Source organism: Scatophagus argus, chromosome 2 (genome assembly GCF_020382885.2).
Source record: "Scatophagus argus isolate fScaArg1 chromosome 2, fScaArg1.pri, whole genome shotgun sequence".
Lineage (NCBI taxonomy): Eukaryota > Metazoa > Chordata > Actinopteri > Scatophagidae > Scatophagus > Scatophagus argus.
This window is the reverse complement of record NC_058494.1, coordinates 15,381,718-15,400,049: the sequence shown is the minus strand read 5'-3', so window position 1 is coordinate 15,400,049 and position 18,332 is coordinate 15,381,718. Positions and strand designations below refer to the sequence as shown.

The window sequence follows — 18,332 nt, the reverse complement described above, 5'->3', positions numbered from 1 at the left end:
GTGTGTTTGCGTGTCACTGTGCCATGATGGTATGCGGAATGATAATTTTGTCTCCCGTCACTTAACTTCAGAGTCAGAGAGAGCTGAATTAAGTCCCTCTCATGTTTTAAAAACATGGAGGACATGATGCAAAAACACAAACTCGCCAGGAAACAGAGCAGCTCTGTGCAAAAGGCAAAAGCTTAAGTTTGGCTTTGTTTTGTTTTGTTTTCATTCTTGCATATACACCTCACACATGACAACTGCTCTCCTAGCTACAATCTTTGATTTAAAAAGTCAAACAAGGCACAGCTTTACTTTGTAACATGGTTGAAGCTGGCATCAACTCTGGCTCCTGCTAGGATTTAGAAATGTGCACATCCTAATCAGTGAGTTTCAGAAGCAAACTAACAAAACCAACAAAATTTACAGCAGTTGTTTACATGTATATGAAATCTGCATGTAAAAGAACATGGTTAAGTTAAAACTTCATTATGGAAATGGTTGTTTGATTTCAATGTGTTGTACTCCAGCTTCACTTCATTAGTCCACATGATGAGTGCACCGAAACACTGTCATAAAATTTACAACAGCCTGTTTTCAGATTTACAAAATAATTTGCTACCTTTGATGGTGGATAGCCCCTTCAGTGGTTATAGTCAGAGCAGCCGCTTACATCTTGTAAAATTACTCTGACAGAAGGGTATCCTCTCACAAGGTCAGAGTGCTCCACATGTACTGTATGATGTACATCAGTTTGAAAGTGACCAGATGCTGTCCTCTCATGAAAGGCATTCATATGGGTTTTGTAAGTGCTCTTCAGTATTCACAGGATGGAGCAGAACATGCTGCCACTGTGACAACCGCTTTCAACAGTGGCGCTGATCCTGTTCGTCATGGAAATTCCAAGTCTGGATGGATACTGGGACGAGGACAGACCAGAAGGGGAGCTGGCCAGTGGACGAGGTGGAGGATTTTCTAAAACCCAGGGAGGTGCAGATGTACAGCTACAAATTGCAAACAGATAAAAAAAAAAGATTTTTTCATACAAAAATCAGGAAAAGTGTACCTACAATAAGTAATTGTTTGCCATTTTTTGCCATCTCATCACTTTCTAAGATGATATGGTTGTTCGCTAGATAATCACTGACTGTGTCTGTCTGCTCTTTGGTGCTGAGCAGGTGGTGTACATAAAGTTTTTGGGATTTTTGGGACAGCTGTGACCAAAAATGACGCTGATAAGGGTGAGTGAAACAGAATAGCCAAGTTGTAAACCGTTCTGCTCCAGATGCCAAGCTACAGTATTATACATATATATATAGATATATAGATATACACACACAAACACAGCAAAAGACAGCAAAAGGAAAAGGGAGAAAGATCCCAGACAGTCAAACTGCTGGCGTCTGAATCTGTGGCACTTTCTCTTGGTTGCCTAGTTACCTGTTATGCCTTAGCACACTGTTGTTGCGCAACACACAGCTCTCATTGCCAGGCTCCATATGTAGCAGTGTTTTTTTATTTCCAGGGTGGCCCTGAAATAAGATATTGTCATGGACAACACCTTTTACTGGCCCTAGCACAGCAATGCCACAGCCCTGTGCCGGTTGGACACGATTGCGCATCACCTAAAGATAAAAATGATGAAAACCATAAAAAATGCACGTAAGTGATGTGTTAATGCTCCATTAAGGAAGTGTTGCAAAAATAGTCTAACTGTGTTTATGATCACCATCTCACCTTGATGTCAGCGCTGCCAGAGAGCTGGATCCCGTAACCACGGTTTCCAACCACATCATTCTCCACGATCTGCCCGTTGCCACTGAAACTGACACCGTGACCACTGTTTTTATAGATACCATTACCTCGAAGCTCCACTCGGCAGTCTTTCTCCACCATGACGCCACCTCGTCCATTGTCAAGAATGCAATTTGTGACGAGTCGGGTCAGCTGACTGCTCTGCAGCACAGCAATGCCGTTGCCATGGTTATTGTTTATGAGGTTAGCAAAAACATTCAGGGGCTCACTGCTCTTCACATACAGTCCAACTGCTACAGAAAGGGAGAGGGGAAGATAAGAGAGAACATTAGAGACAGGAAATGAAATGTGCACTTGACACTACTCAATAGGTCTATTAATTACCTCCATTGTAGTTCATGCAGTTGCTCTCCACGAGGGCCACACTGATGGAACGACGAGCAGAGTGGCGCTCATCCTCGCTGTCCAGATCGCTCTCCCATGCAAACAGCTCCCCCTCTTCATTCAAGTTCTCCTGCCCTTCTCTCCCTTCTCCTTCTACCCCCCTCCTTTCCCCACTACCTCCTTCTCCACCAATACCTTCCTGCCCTGGCCAGTTCCCCTCCCTGGCCTCGATATTCTCTGGGTCCTTCCTGCAGAACACTGCCAGGCCATACATACAGTTATGGGTGATGTAGTTTCTCAGGAGCTGCGGGAGGCTGGATGACATAACCCACACACCACAGCCTTTGTTACCTGAAGAAAAGAGGGAAACGTTTAATAAAGATGAGACCAAATATGAGCTGCTGCATTTATGGGGCTGAAACAACATACAGTAGACATGGTTTCCCTCAATAAGTCCGCGGCCTCTCTCTCCCACCACGACGCCATCTGAGTAGCCATAACAGATGTGGTTATTCCTCAAGATGGGGTCACCTCCTCTACGGATGTCCACACCCCCCCACTGGTTCTCTTTGATTACATTCTCTGGAATCACAATGTATTCATATATAAAAAAAAAGATCAGGTTTGAAAAACCACAAATGTGAGAAAATGAAGAACTCATTTGTCATGTGTTTGTATGAAATGTGAGAAATGAGTTGATGAGAGATCCATTTACACACCTGTTATCATCCCTCTGCCATTCTCGTTTATAGCTATCCCTGCTGCCTGGCCCTGGAAAATGTGATTCCCACTAAGAGAGAAAGTGAGGAAACATTGAAACACCGGGTTTGGCGTGCTTATTTATGCTGCAAACTGTGCTCCTAACATCACAACATTACACAACATTGCTTACACCACACTTTTACTGTAAAATGCTATGTTTTTGTATGTGTAGCAGCAAAATATATACTCCTGCATCACAACAGTCATTGTGATTGTGAAGTTTGTAGAGCGAAATTGTCAAGCCATAGAAGGAAAGTTTTTCATTTCATTTTTTAAGGGTTGAATGGAAATTTGCAGAAATGGTGTAAACCTGTGTACTTTAAGAGAATCTATGGCTGATTACCAAAGCCTCCATTAATAAGTCTGACATTGAGAATGAAAAAACAGATCTCAAGCATAAAAACACTTGGACATGTTTAGAAGAGTTGTAGACTGAGACTTTTTATAGAAGGCATTTTGACATGTCACAGTAGGAATGGCACACATATAAATAAATAAATGATGGCTGAATTACATTCGCTGGGAAACGTGTGTTGAGTAAATGTCCTACTGTAATGATAGTTTCAGACAATGAGTGCTGAAACAAAATCGCTTTAACACACAGAAAAACAATAAATTTATAAATTCTCTAAAATGGGGGGAAAATGTTGTACTTTGCATGCTGTATGAACACAAAGAATAAAATCTAAGCGATGGGAAAAGCAGAAATTACACATTCTTGGAAAAGATAGATGCTTATGGAGTCCCACTTACCTGACCACAGGATTCCCACTGAACAGAATATACACGCCCGCTTCCTTGTTGTTATAGATCTGGTTGCTTCGAATTGAACCTTTTCCATTGCCAAGGACAACAACCCCTGAGCGCAAACCACTGTGTATGTTGTTGCACTGTGGAACAAAAGACAGAGAAGAAAAGACCAAAATCCAACAGAGAAAAGTTACATTTCAGAATGTACTTACTTATGTTAGTATCTTGTGAGCTTATATACTTATTGCATGCACACACTCGGCATCTGCTTTTACTATGGACACCTCTTTGTTTGCACAAAACAGCTTCTTCACATCATTATGTGAATTATTTGACAGTCTACAAGCTCTGAATTTACGTACAGGATACAAAGAGCAAAGGTGCAACGTGGCATAAGAAATCCCACTCTTAACTGAGTATGTGGAACCAAATATAGTTGTGATACAGGGATACATTACCACAATGATGGGGTTGGCCCCTTTTCTTATGTCCAGCCCCGCCTCCCCATTTGAGTGTATGTTGTTTTCTGCGATGAGTCCCTGAGCAGAGAGGCGCAGGAACACACCTGATGCACGGCATTCACACACCTCATTTCTCAGCATCACTATCTGAAGGAGGTGAGAGAAGGAGAGGGAGATCAAGTAACACTTGACTGCTGCTTAATTACTCGTGATCTCAGCTATGTCCTTAACTTGACACACAACTCAAAAGCCTACAAAAGTCATTGAGCTTCTATTTAAATGTGTTAAGATACATTCATGGGACACTCCATTAGTCTTAAAAACATGATTAAAATCTTAATTACTGTTGAGTTCTGGATGCAGCGGACAGCATAGTTCAGGCCACGGAAAACATTGCCCTCCAGCCGAGCTTGTCCGTAATTAGACAAATGCACGCCACCCTTTCCTTCCCTAAAGAGACAACGTCTGAGTATACAGCCAAGGGTGGATGTTGCCAACATTTGAGCCTCTGGGTCCCTGTCTAGTTCCTGCTGAAAAGTCAGTAGTTCAGGGGTCACAGATGGGGGATCCGGAGAGGAGGCCAGTGGCAGAGAGCCATCTTGCCGCGGCTTGAGCAAATGGGATAGGCCATGATGGTCACATGGGATTTTGTAATCCAAAGTAAATGGGTTTTTGGTGTTCTTAGTTCCTCCTCCATCTCGGTCCTCTCCCTCACTGCAGTCACCATCACTCCAGCAGTCTTCAATCACTGTGCCCTGACACACCGCATCTACCCCAGCCCTCCTCTGCCAGTAGTCTATGTGCACATGCTCCTTTTTAAGATTGGCATCTGGAGGCTGATGCCCACCAGTGGAGCCAGCCAGAGGGCCTCTAGGAGGGCTGTTGTTGTTTACAGATGCGCTACATGAGGGAAACGTCCTGGCCAGGGCAGCCAAGTGTTTGCAAGCCCAGTTCCTTTCTGAAACTGGAGGACCTTCAACAGTCACAGAAGCTGTGTCACTTCCAGAGAAGTCACAGCTGTCCAATAAACTGAGGACAACACCCAGCAAGTGGGCAGAACTGCCTTGTGAGAAGGAGCAGAAGCGAGCCTGGCAAGTTCCTGGACCGCGGACTTGCAACTGAGCCCCCTCAAAGTTGCAGTTATCTAGTTGGACGTGACCCCATGATGTCTAGAGTCAAGCAAGAAGAAAAACGTGATTGGAGTGACATAGATTTAGTAAGAAAGAAACAAGCGTAATCAGACCTTTTGTTAAACCTTTGTTAAATTATACAGATAATACAGATTAGGTTGATAAGACAATAAATAAAAAGCATAAAGAAAACATCACAACAAGCTGTTCATTACCTTATATACCACAGTGGAGAACCAGGGCGGCATGAAAACCAGATTACACAGCCTGGCAGTGGGGCACTGCTGCTCTATGCACGCCAGCAGGGCGACCTCACCCAGTCGTCCCAGCCCAACCAGCTCCACAGGCACCTTCAGCGAAACTTCAGCCTGCTCCTCATACACCCCTGGATGGAGAACCACGCGATCGTATGGCCCTACCACCCCAAGAGCCCCGCGAAGGGTCTCAAACTCACATCCAGGGCCCACATGCCAAACCCTGCGGTCTTTTCGACGACGGAAAAAGAGGAGGCAGGCAGAGGACTGGAGCTCTGGTCCATTTTGAGTCCAGGTGCGGGTGGCCAGGGCATGCTGCTTCAGGGCCTCTCTCCAGGATGGGGGTTCTAGATGGGGTTGACTGGGCCAGTTGGGATGCCGGCACTCAGGGCAACCCAAGCAGAGTTGTCTCCAGCGGGTGTTGTCGAGAGAGAGGATGAGCTCCCGCCAGGCACGGCACACCTGGCAGCAGCGGCCCAGGTCAGGCAGAGGAAGGTAGGCCAAGATAACCCTCCAGAGCTCCACAGGGAGGCTGCCCACCTCCATGGCAGCAGAGACACCGGCTGGGGAGCACCGTGACGGAAGGGGCACCTGGAAACAGTCAGTCACACACGCACGCGCAGTTAAGGCAACAGGAAACCGTTAGCGCAAAGCGTTACACAACAATAACAAAGATGACGCCGTCAATTCTCTAACATTTTTGTGATTTTATCTTACCTGCCTAATTAATATCCCCACGAGGGTCTGCAATACTGTAAAATATATATAATATAATATAATATTAAAAGTTAAAAGTTTGCTAGGATTAATGACGGTTAGCTAGCGATGTAACTTAGCGCAAACCTCGCGTAAACTACACTCAGCAATATACAACATCAAAACAGAGGAAAGCATCGTATCCACCAAAAAAAGAGCATACCTTTCACCAGCTTGCCATCGTTAGATTAATCTACACAGCTGTTCGAGGTTCATAACAGCTATATATGTAGCGTTACATGTCTGCGACAGTGACTTTTCCTTCCCTGCTTCCAGCGTCCATGGCAATCCATGATGACTGCAGATGTGCCATCGAAATGGAGTTCAATTGCTTCCAGTTTACGGCAAGAGACCTCGAAACAAACAGAGAGCTGGTCCGTCTTCCGCTTCCCATGAGTGGGCGTTAACCTTATGGAAGCACACTGTCGTTAACATTGTCGTTAACCAGTTAGATTCTTTGCAAAACGTACATGTACGTGGTTAAACATGATGTTACAGAAAGTGAGTGGCGCTTTAGTCCAACCTCATGTAACCTCTCACATCTCTGCCTCTTACGTCTGTCACCGTAAGGCTGACATACCTTGCTAAAGTGCAGTGAATCTCACAATACTCACGTGGTCTTATTTTCCACGTAGCTAACTAACATTAACGTGTACTTCTGTAACTAATTTGACCCTCAACTTGCAGAATAATACTGACATACCTAACAGTAGGCTATTGGTAAAAGTGCCAAAACAGTCAGTTTTAAAAAAGGTGGGTCTCTTTCCCATACATGGTTTTTAATATATTGTTTTGTCTTTAACTGTACACAAATAGCATTTAACATTTAAATTAGATAAATAGCCTGTTAAACAACTGTAAGTGTCATAGCGTAGTGGGTGGAGGGGGAACCTATTATAAATTATCACCAATTAGTGATGGCACAGACAGAGACAAAATGAAAACAAAACATTTTAATGTTTGCAAATTGGTGACACGGCATTTACCACTTCCACTGACAGTATCACTAGATGGGATCTGTCCTCTATTTGTAGCCCGTTGATAATCCCATTCTGCTGTTCATAACGTTCATAACAAAACAAGAATAAAAGGCCAGGCATACTGTGCCATGGGAAATGAAGATGTGGATTAAGGCTGATGCAAATACTACTAGGCTGATGACTGGGGATAGTTGTGCAAGTAGGTGTGTGAAGTAGGTGGCGGTGAATGGTGGGAACATAGGGGTTATCGCAGGACAGGTGGGAGTGGTGGCAGAGTTAATGCCAGACAGGAAAAGCAGCAAATTTAGGATTACGTGGCCGATGTTGTGACATGTTTTTTGCTGGATGCAAATTTTGGCTTTTGGACAATAACCGTTTTTTTCTTTAATCATTTTTATGATTATTATTTCTCAACCCTAACTAGGGTTACTTATGTGATTTGATATCTTTAGGGAATTTGGTATTCCAAGTTGAAGTTTTGAATTTATCGCACCACAGCAATAATACACAATCTCCCAATGTATTGAATAGCCTTTGCCAGATGCAACAGCACTGCTAAACTGGAGTTTGACGTTGCATGGCTAATAGTTGGACCAGGAAAAGTAAAATCATGTTGTTGTTGGCTCTTGTCTTTATTACTTTTGGCATTTAGATACAGCTGTACAGCAGCCAAATGTTTTTCATTGAATTAATACAATGACAGACAATTTAACTTGAAGATTAAGATTGCACTAGATTGAGATTGGCGAAGATTGCACTAAAATGATCCACTATCAGTAATGTCAGCTGCCAACAAAAGAGTGCATCTTAAAGACTCGTACAATAATTGTAGTCCTGACAGTGTGCACATTTTTCCAAGAGGTGGCGATGTCCCTCCACTGAGAATTGAATCTGACCCTGCGGGTACGCTGTCCCGCATGACAAAACCCAAGAAACACTGTTTAAAATTATGTTTTCCAAATTGTATTTTCAGGACATTTAGTTTAGTTTAGTCGGCGCCACCATTAAGCAGTAATAAGACCTCTTCAGCAGAAGAGACTGAAGTGGACAATCACAATGTTTATGTCTGTGATGTGGGACATACAAAACATGAAGGGAAACAGCAGTGTGTGTAGGGGGACAGTGCTCCTCCAGATCTTTTTTTTTTTTTTTTTAATAAATAAATATGCTTCCTGAGAAGAGCTTTTGGTGACTCATTCTGTATGCCATTTAAAGAGACAAAGACCATGTCTGACCTCTGGATTTAATGTCATAGACAATATCAGATTAAACATATTGTGATTGCTCTTCAATGTGACTTGGTTTACACAAAAGAGTCAAGCTGTATTTTGGTATGTGCAACATATTACGTATAAAAAATGTGACACTGGGTCATATTTTGAAATAAATTAAACATCTATATTATTTTATATCTTTCAATAGTGGTCCTTATTCATTGATAAAATCATAGATTTGAGCCATGAATTATGTTGTTTTACTGTCCATGTGCACTAAGAAATTACAATGAAATTATATAAAAAAAATTGGAACAGAGAGAAAACTTAATAGAAATGACAGTTTATTAACAATCATTGCCTTTTGTATGTATGTTTTTCTTTAATGTTTCTTTATATAAATGTCCTGTTGTATTTCAGAGCCTTCAAAGCCATCTCTTCCGTAGTAAGCAGATATATGATGGTTAACATAGTTCACAATATAGGGTAATGTCACCCTACTGTCGGGTACAGACAGTTTAAACATAGCTGCCACATAAATGAACTCTTTGTGCTCGATCAGCGCAATCAATCTTTCCACTATGAACCATTGGTGACGAAAATCTCTGACTGGTCCCGTTTTCACTCTGAAACAAATTGCTCTTCAAGGTGCCTGCCTGCAGAGAAAAAATATACATATGTTTAAAGGAAGGCAGTCTCACTTCACTCACACATACTACACATATACCACTGAGCCATATGATCTCGTATTAAATAAACTCAAAATATGTCTATGCTGAATTAATTAAAATATTGATGACAGAGTTTGAAATTGGATGCTGTGGCTTTAAATGGAATGTGATGAATTCAAACTTTAATTTCATATTTGCTATCTTTCCAATATAGAGTGAATCTTTATGAATTAGACTGGAGCTTTTTCTCTTTTATTGTTGGAAAGAAGCTGTTTTTTTGTTTTTTTTTCAAAAGTGGACTTGCACAACTCATTAGCCCAGTTAATGATTAATGGTTGACCAGCTTCCTGGAAAACTTCAGTGCTGAGGATAAGTAACTGAAACTCCTTTGTAAACATCCACATTTTTCCCTGGAAAATCAGTGAATAACAGTTTATACTAATGCCATAAGATAGCCAGAGTTGCCTTTCAGTTGACCCTAAGGTAATGAAACCCCAAAGATGAAGAAAACAAAATCCTCTGATCCGTGTCTGTTCTTGTGCATATATATTTACACATTCACAAAATATAAAAAAGATGGACTTACTCAACTTTTATCCTCTCAAGCACTTTTTTGACCCAAGGGGCATCAGGGTCCAGACAAACCTTTTGCCCATCCTTTTTAAGAGTGGCACTGCAGGATCAAAGACGGGTCAGAGAAATCAGACACAGCAATATTTTCCCTAAGATCTTGTAAAATTATGCCAGATCCATTAAGACACAGTTTATAACCTCAGGCATGTTTCAAGTGTCTTGTGAGCATAAATTAACAGAGCAACTAATTAGAACTCTGGTGCCAGGACTTACATAATCTCAGTGTCGCTGCAGTGGGAGCTGGCAAGGCTCACCTCCACCATTCCTATGTAACGTCCAATGGGCCTTCTCTCCTTGGTGATACACTGACATCGTCCAGGCAGTCCTTGATCCCCCAGGCTGATACCTTAAGTAGTGAGAGGACAGAGGACGATATCAGCTTCTGGACAGAACCAAGATAAAGCATACTGCTGGTTGCTGAATGCAGACCACAAACAGGGAGTTGAAATAAATCACAGAGTGTGTACATGCTAGCAACAAAGAGTAAAATTTGTTAAATGTGCATTTCCAGCAAAAAAGGACTCACCCTCTGGGATAGCCAGGAAAACCAGGAGTGACACAATAGTGATGATAGGTGACATATTTTCCCTGCAGCCGAAGTCAAAGATGCAGTCTGCACTAAGGCTGAAGACGAAGTTCTGCGGAGGCACTCAGATGAAGCTCAGCTCTTCCCTCTGCAGCTGCTAACTATGATGCAATTCTTCTTTGTCAACCCCCTTTTTTTCTTGTTTTTCATTTCTCCATTCTCCCTTCATAAGAAAATTAGCCTTTTCAAAGGAAAAAAGGAGGATCCATCATTTTTTTCATGATTTCTGTGTATTTATTTACTATTTATCCTGAGAGAAAAAACTTTTGATGAAAAATTTCTCTACTGCATCAACTTGTCAGAAATGTGCATATCTATGTCACAAACTAATACTCTCATGACTAAGTTGTAACAAGCAAATTCACTTCTGTTCTCCCTCAAACAAATCAAATAGTAAATAATAAAAAGAGTTATTTTCTGGGTATAAACATAATGGGTATAATTATCACAGAACAAAAAGAAGACAATTTTCTTCATTTCAGAGTAAATATGAGTTGTGTTGCCAACTGTACATGCACGAGTAGGTTTACAGTTGTAGGAGTGGGTTATGACAAGCCACCAAGCTTGTCCTAGCATGATGCTTAACGTCAGAGAGACATTGTTAACACACATATGGAATGTAAACTCCTGCAGAGTCATACACCCACTGGATACCCCAACTCAAAGGTCTGTGTGAAGGAAAAAAAAAGTAAATCTTCGACCCCTTCTCCATTTGTATTTCCAAAAACTTCCTGACATTTCCAGTTACACTGTAGCCTCTTAGTTTCACTTCCCTGTACTGTAATCATCAATATTAACAAGTCCAACTAATACTAATTGTTACATTACAATGAAGCACACTCATACAAAAGCACCACAGCAGAGCTTAAGCATACCTATCAGCTTACCTCTCAAACACGAGGAAAAAGAAAAGGAAAAAACAAAGTACCGTGACAAGTTCATGATTCATCCCAGATTTTCCCAGCTTATCCTCACAAGCTCAGGCTTTTGTGTTTAGTATCAGCGTGTAATGTTTTGTGTGCATGTGGCTGTGGCTTTGTTAACCATACTTCAAGATAAGGCAACTGCTCTCTAAATGGACTTGTTAGTCCATAGTCTTGTTTATACGTGTGTGTGTGTGTGTGTGTGTGTGTGTGTGTGTGTGTGTGTGTGTGTGTGAGAATATGCAATCTTATGGAATGTGGAATACTATGCAATACCTTAATGCACTATGCAATGTTATGCTAAGTTAATCTTAGAAAAGTAATATGTGCCAAATCACTGGGTTAACAAGGTGAAGGAATCTGTTTTTATGTCAGCACAAAGCTGAGCTTTTTCTTTTTACCTTTGTTTGATATTTTCTGATTTTAAATCCACTTGACATCTTGGTGGTGTGATGAAGTGTAGCTGATAACATGCTTTCTTCAATCTTTCTTAAATAACATTAAACAAAAAACTGCAGCTCGACAGTTGATCACAAACCAAAATACTATTTGAAACTCTGACCTGATGAAAGCTCTTACCACCAAAGTTATTACAATTCATCCTGAGGGGATCCTAAATGTCAGTTCGTGTCTGTTCCCGAATGTGAATCCATTAAGTCATTTCACATGAAATAGTGTGCGTCAATAAAATTATTAGATACCTTATCTTGGAGCCAAGAATGTCTACCAAGCCATCAAACAGAGGTTGAGATGTTTTACTGAAAAAGTAAACATTTTATATCACCCCTCTTAGATTTATGCTAACTTTCAGTAAAGTCCAGTAAATGACTGTGACAGTGACGCAAGTCTGCTTAAGCTTGGTTGAATATTCAACAAATTTAAGAGGTTTTCTACTTTGTAACTGTGAAAGTTTTAGGTGAGGTCAAAGGGGAAGTTTTTTAAGGGAAACATTTATGTATCATGCTAGAGGATACCACTGTACTTCCTCATATGATCTCATGATGCTCAGAGTTTATTTCCCCTATTGTGTCATTTTGCCAAGTCATAAATGTACACATCCATACATGCACACTTCTTAATCGTCTCTTTCTCCAATATATTTTCTATTCTAAAGATCATCTCATCTCATTATCACCCCAGAGTAGATTATGGGGGAAGACCAACACACAAAAATTGACATGTGTGTCTTAAGTTATGCTGGTCATATGCTGTCTGTCATGATGATTTCACTCATCTCACTACATAAATTGGTGACCACAATACTGACACAACATCAAACCAAAAATTTCCCGATCATGATCATCACATGTGCTAGTTAACCAATATTCCTACCCTAACCCTAACCCTAACCAACTAAATCTGAGATTCACGATTTCCATGAATTCAGTATTGTTATAACAGAAATAAGGACACACATGGTCAGTGTAATAAAGAAAGCAAAAGTCATTTTTCCAACTATTGGAATCAGTCTTTATTTTAAAATGAAGATATTTAAAAATGCTCTCTTTTGGCTCTGATGCAGCATACACTTTGCAAAGTAAATAAAGTTAGCAAATAAATGCAGTGGAGCAAAAAGTAATATTTGAATCCAAAATGTAGTGGAGTGCAAGCAGATGCCAACATACTCTACAATACAAGTACAGTACAGTAGTTCTGTACAGTACCTCAAAATCATAAAAGTAAGTAGGTACGTAGGTACTTGAGTGCAAAATAAGAATTATTATTATCATTAAGTCTGGTCTGTCTGAGATTTATCGCAATCCCCCCCCCCCCCCCGGGCTCTCAAGTTTCTCCATACTTCCTTCTGCTTTGTGAGAAAGCTCGGAGTGACGTGATCACTGCAGGCAGATGTGCCTGAGCTTGTCGTCTGAGGTTGCATTAGCTTCAGTCACAGCAGAAACACTTTCTGGCACGTTGCCTACTGTTGTTTTAGAAATCTCTGATGCATGAGCCAGCAAATACCAGAAAATGCCAGCAAATAACCTCTTTAATGAGTGTCGTAATTATCTTGCAATAATGTGGTTTTGATTCAGGACATGTGAATGTGGTTTACAAAGTCAAAAGTTTATCTATGATTCTATACCTGATATTAATTTAATATAACTCTTAGTTAAACCGATAGATTGTACCTTTATCTGGAAAGGAGGTGAAAACTCATTGACATCAGACACCACATTTCTCTGTCTATAATACACAGTAGTCCCCTCGATAAACTTGAGTTAGGTAGCTGATTTGCCATTATTGAACTTTAACAGCAATAAACACGGCATGCATGCTGAGCTGTTTGGAAATTCTTGTTATTGTGATTTAGCATGAATGCAGCTGTTGACAACTACTACTAAAACAGAACAAGTAGCTTGCAAGTATACGAGCGACACTCCAACACAAAGTTCATGAATGGACTGTTAAATTCCTCTTACAGAAGGTGACAAGTTGACACAACCTGACGATTACATTTTTCAGCCACTCATCCACAGATTGCATCTACCTGTTCGTTTTATTGCATGCAGTCAGTGAATGAGTTGCTGGTTGATCACCTGCTAATATGTGACCCTGGTGTGAGCAATGGTTCAGGACAGTGTTAACAGCAATTTCTAACACACAAAGAATTTTTCTCAGTCACTGCTGTCACATCAATCGAGTTATTACAGATTTTTTAGTCACAGTGTTTTTCCAAATGATAACTCAAAATCAGTGACCCATCAGTCCTCTTGATAAGTCAGAGAGGATACTGAAATACTAAGAAATGTAAATTCCCAGCAGCCGACAGTCCCAACTTGCGCAATCTTCCTGAGCCAGGGAAGTGAGTCATCTCCAGGAGCCAGCTATAAAAGGAGTCTCTCCAGCGCTAGATTCAAACAGCAGCAGCAGCAGCAGCAGCAGCAGTGAGGAAGCAGCTGAACCAAGAACAGAAAAAATAAAAGAGAGAGGCATCTAAGCAAAAGAAGAATTAGAATAAAAAAGATCTTCTTAACTTTTCCACAATACCTTAAAGGACATTCTTTTCATTTTGAGTTAGTTGTTACCGAGTTTGTTAAAGGCACAATGATGAGCAGCAGATTTGTTGTGGCTATGGTGGTACTCCTGGCCTTCCTGGCCATCAGTGAAGGTAAGACTTTTTTTATTCCTGCAATTGAACTGTCACCATTGTGCACATCAGAAGTTATGTGCGCATACTGCTGCACTTTGTCAACATATGTGTTCCCCCTCTTGAAAACAGGGATGAGTCTGAGAAGCCTGGGAGTGGAGGCACACTGCCGCTGCATCAAAACAGAGAGCAAGCCCATCGGCCGCCACATTGGGAAAGTGGAGCTGATTCCTCCTAGCTCCCACTGCGAGGAGACTGAGATCATGTAAGACCTCATTTCAGAGCCTTTATCCAATCTAGACAGTGATGAGACTGTGGCTTTGAGATTTTTGTCGGCTTCATCAGCTTCTTTTGACTGAATGTCTCCTTCTTGCTTGATATTGCAGTGCCACTCTGAAAAAGACCGGCGAAGAGGTTTGCCTGGACCCAGAGGCTCCCTGGGTGAAGAAAGTCATTCAGAAGATCATGTCCACGTAAGTACAGCTCAAATACAATAGTCTACTTGAATAATTTCACTAGATCGTGTGACAGAAAATGCCAGAGTTCACTTTTGATATGAAATTAATTTTTTTGTTTGTTTCTTTTCTCTGCAGCAGAAGACGCTGAACAGACTGGGAGAGACGTGTTTCATGAGTCTGAACAGTTTAGTACAGTAGTACAGTATTTCTTGTTAAGATGATAGTCCTCACACTCATTTCATTTGAATACCACAGCAAAGGGCTGCCTTGTATCTGAATCAGTTGTTGAAAATGACAACAGAATTTACCCAGTAATATTATGTTTGTATCAAACACATTTTATTTTAATTTATTGTTTTTATTGTGCTGGCTTGTGTAACACATGCATCTGTCACTTTATGTTAACTTATGTGTTTAATATATTTATTGATGTATTTATGAAATGTAAATGTAATTGACACCAGCAGTTTCTGACAACCTACTGATTAAATAAAGAAACTGAAAATGAAGTTTTTTTGTTTTGTCTTACTTTTTAATTCATTTGCTCTTGGTATTTTGTAAGGATTACGTTCTTCTAACAACTGACACATCTGTAAACATACTGTCTGCTCTTTTGGAGCTTTATACATAATAAATTATTATTACCATTAAGTACGGTAACTGAAAAACAAATTGGCTACAGTGAAATTGGCTACAGCTATTCCTAAAGATTGATTGGTTTATGTGCTCTCTTACTTTGTCTGCTAGTTCAGCCTGGTGAGTTTGCGATGAAAGTTTTCTTCAGACTCAGAATCAGAATCAACTTTATTGGCCAAGTTTGCATGTACAAACAAGGAATTTGACTTCAGTTAGACTTTGCTCTCGAGTACAGAAACAAACACCTAACAGTAAGAACACAAAGGTACTATATACAATAAGATAAAGATAAAAAATTGAAAAAATGCTATATAAAATAGCAGTGAATCTGTGGAGTATAGTGCAATGACAGTGTAGGTAGACTAGGATTTAAATAAATAAATACAGTGCAAGGCAGTGCTGTGCAATAGACAGATAATAATGGTACTGTGTTGTTAAATTAGTGAGGTAGATGAGGATGACATTTGTGATTGTGTCATAGTCCAATGTAAGGGTGGGGGGCTATTTCAGAGTGTTCAACAGAGTGACTGCTTTGGGAAAGAAACTGTGTTTGTGCCGGCTGGTTTTGGCGGACAGTGACCTGTATCGCCTGCCAGAGGGAAGGAGTTTAAACAGTTTGTGACCAGGATGTGAGGGATCTGCAGAGATCTTTGTTGCCCTTTTCCTGACCCTGAACCTGTACAGGTCCTGGATGGAGGGGAGGTCAGCTCCAATGATCCTCTCTGCAGCCCTGATTGTCCGTTACAGTCTGGCCCTGTCATGTTGGGTGGCTGACCCAAACCAGACAGTGATGGAAGTGCAGATGTCAGACTGAATGATGGCTGAGTAAAAGGTGATCAGCAGCTCCTTAGGCAGGTTAAACTTCCTTAGCTTTCGCAAGAAGCTTGCTGGATGTGTAAGAAGTTCTGTTTTTTAAAATATGTGTTTAAAGTAATAAATGTGTTTGTTGGGGTCAAGTAAGGTAGAGAACACAGGAAAGACTTTGTTGGTACTGGAAAAGAAAGATTGAATTTTTTGGATTGAAAGATGAAGTTTTTAGCAGCAGATAACAAGGTAGGTTGATAGACGAAGAGGCCTTCAGGGTGTCTGGATCACCTATTTAAGTCAACGGCCAGTAGGATGGTTCTGTCAGCATGCACTGATCCAGACAACCGCAGAGCTGGAGGGATGAGGTGAGGCTGCTGAGAGGTGAGAGCACAGAGAGAACAAATAAGAAGACAAAGTGGAGAGGAGAGTGTGGCAGAGTCAGGAGGCATGAGAGGGAGTCAGGTGAGAGGAGAGCTGACAGGGCAAGAGAACAAGGAGGCAAGGAGCGAAGGCTGAGGTCGAGAAGGACATCGAGTGTGTGTGTGTGTGATATAATATTAAATATTAATGTTAAATATACTATAATATTGGGTTTTAGTTGTAAAAAGAAGGTAGGTATGTCAACTAATAGATAATGAAAAAAAGGTTTCACCTCCACTCCACAATAAGGGTTGTTCTCACAGACAGAGATCTCTTCAGAGCCATAAAGGATGTTAGGCTGCAGTGGGAAGTAATAATATTTCCTTTAGAGCTGCAAGGACTAGTCTAAACATCACTTTCAGTCGGTCAGAAAAGTAATTGGCAGTTATTTTGATAATGAATTAAATGTTTCGGTCTTTTTTCTAAGTTTGTTGTTTATAGATTCTTGAATGTAAGGATTTGTACCTTTTCTTTGTCATAGTGTCGATTGGACGAAAAAGGAAGAAAATATTTGAAGACGTCACTTTGGGCTCCAGGAAATTGTGATGAACATTTTCCACATTTTTTTTTAATATTATAAAGACTAAAGGGATAATCCATTACTAGTACTGTTTAATTGAAGATAAAAATAAGAGAAAAGTAAAGTTTTTCTATAGTTGCTTTCCTTTGTATGCCTAATCAGGACTTGTAAATACCAACTTTACTTTCACACGATTAGCAAATATTACACAAATGATCTGTCGCTGATGCCTTACAACAATTCAAGAACTGATCCTTAATACAGTCTCTTCCTTCTGCATTACCTTAATAAATGCTTCTAGATGACTGCAGCCTGCAGCCTCAGGTGTTCTCTGTGTTCTTTTCGTTTCCTTCCCAGAATGGCAACTACACGACAGGTATACATTACAAATGTGTGCATATACAATTGTTAACATATGCAATAATACAATGATTATTAGGCTATTATCGGTATTCGAGGATGCAGGCAAAGGGGCGGGACTGAGCGCGCAGCTGGGGGTAGGTGCGGTAGTGCGGCGTCTGATGCGCGCAGAGAGACGACCCTCATAGCGCCGTACGCACACGCACCAGAGACACCGTAATGCTCACAAAATGCTGCGTCTACGAGCCGTGACAAGCCGCTGCATGTGAAGAAATTGAAGAAACAGCAAACGACAACGCCGCAAGCTCCTTTTTCCAGATTGAAGCACTCGCGCAGGCAGCGTATTTGCCGCAGAAATCATCCCACCAGAGCTCCTGCCGATGCACTTCAGCTGTGCATGAATCCTTCCGTTTGGCTTGCAGGTCCAGGATAAAACCGGGCGGCGTTGACGACTGCGTGCGGTGGATACCGTTTGTGAGTGTACCTTATCCCTGTCTCCCGCACACCCCTTGGCACCTCCTTCAGGATGGCGTTAACGATCTGCACGAGATTTACCGACGAATATCAACTGTTCGAGGAGCTGGGGAAGTAAGGACGCATATTTCTTATCATCTGGCATCATCTCTGTATGAAATGTCAGCCTGTTATGTAATAAGCCGCCTGGTTTAGGGACGCGGATTCCGGTCTCTGTGTATTCTGTGCCTCTTTGTTTGTGTGAGTGTGCGCTTTAGTGTAACCATGAAATCTGTGATGTGCGTGCGCGCGCGCGCGCTGGTAGGGTGGGGGGGGGCTCCATGCGCTA

At 41.2% G+C, this 18,332-nt stretch overlaps 4 protein-coding genes across 14 annotated transcripts in view; 2 read left to right on the top strand and 2 right to left on the bottom strand.

Annotated features, from left to right (window-relative positions):
- Positions 1-104: 104 nt before the first annotated feature.
- On the bottom strand, positions 105-6,780 carry fbxo10 (F-box protein 10). Of its 3 annotated transcripts, XM_046413185.1 has the most exons (12): positions 6,398-6,766; positions 6,196-6,230; positions 5,440-6,069; positions 4,439-5,263; positions 4,092-4,241; positions 3,637-3,773; positions 2,841-2,911; positions 2,551-2,703; positions 2,122-2,472; positions 1,720-2,030; positions 1,423-1,607; positions 105-986 (listed from the first exon to the last, which is right to left on the bottom strand). In XM_046413185.1, the coding sequence occupies exons 3-12, from the start codon at positions 6,022-6,024 to the stop codon at positions 806-808; spliced, it is 2,949 nt and encodes a 982-aa protein (XP_046269141.1). In that variant the 5' UTR covers positions 6,025-6,069; positions 6,196-6,230; positions 6,398-6,766; the 3' UTR covers positions 105-805. The 3 variants fall into 3 exon arrangements, with proteins under 3 accessions (XP_046269141.1, XP_046269147.1, XP_046269132.1); XM_046413191.1 differs by lacking the exon at positions 6,196-6,230 and having other exon boundaries at positions 1,720-2,027; positions 6,398-6,780; XM_046413176.1 differs by lacking the exon at positions 6,196-6,230 and having other exon boundaries at positions 6,398-6,765.
- A 1,975-nt stretch (positions 6,781-8,755) lies between these two features.
- On the bottom strand, positions 8,756-10,448 carry LOC124072037 (interleukin-8-like). The gene is made up of 4 exons (XM_046413164.1): positions 10,259-10,448; positions 9,946-10,078; positions 9,686-9,772; positions 8,756-9,084 (listed from the first exon to the last, which is right to left on the bottom strand). The coding sequence occupies exons 1-4, from the start codon at positions 10,311-10,313 to the stop codon at positions 9,072-9,074; spliced, it is 288 nt and encodes a 95-aa protein (XP_046269120.1). The 5' UTR covers positions 10,314-10,448; the 3' UTR covers positions 8,756-9,071.
- A 3,665-nt stretch (positions 10,449-14,113) lies between these two features.
- Positions 14,114-15,296, top strand: cxcl8a (chemokine (C-X-C motif) ligand 8a). Its single transcript, XM_046413153.1, has 4 exons — positions 14,114-14,350; positions 14,462-14,594; positions 14,716-14,802; positions 14,923-15,296. The coding sequence occupies exons 1-4, from the start codon at positions 14,287-14,289 to the stop codon at positions 14,933-14,935; spliced, it is 297 nt and encodes a 98-aa protein (XP_046269109.1). The 5' UTR covers positions 14,114-14,286; the 3' UTR covers positions 14,936-15,296.
- Positions 15,297-17,661: 2,365 nt separating this feature from the next.
- Positions 17,662-18,332, top strand: part of camk2d2 (calcium/calmodulin-dependent protein kinase (CaM kinase) II delta 2) — a 34,934-nt gene continuing 34,263 nt past the window's right edge. For 4 of the 9 annotated variants that reach the window (XM_046413121.1, XM_046413105.1, XM_046413113.1 and 1 more), the window contains exon 1: positions 17,665-18,118. In XM_046413121.1, coding sequence (XP_046269077.1) covers positions 18,057-18,118 — 62 coding nt within the window. In that variant the 5' untranslated portion in view covers positions 17,665-18,056. Of the gene's footprint in view, positions 18,119-18,332 lie in introns of all 9 variants that reach the window. The other 5 variants (XM_046413089.1, XM_046413074.1, XM_046413137.1 and 2 more) reach the window with 3 other exon arrangements.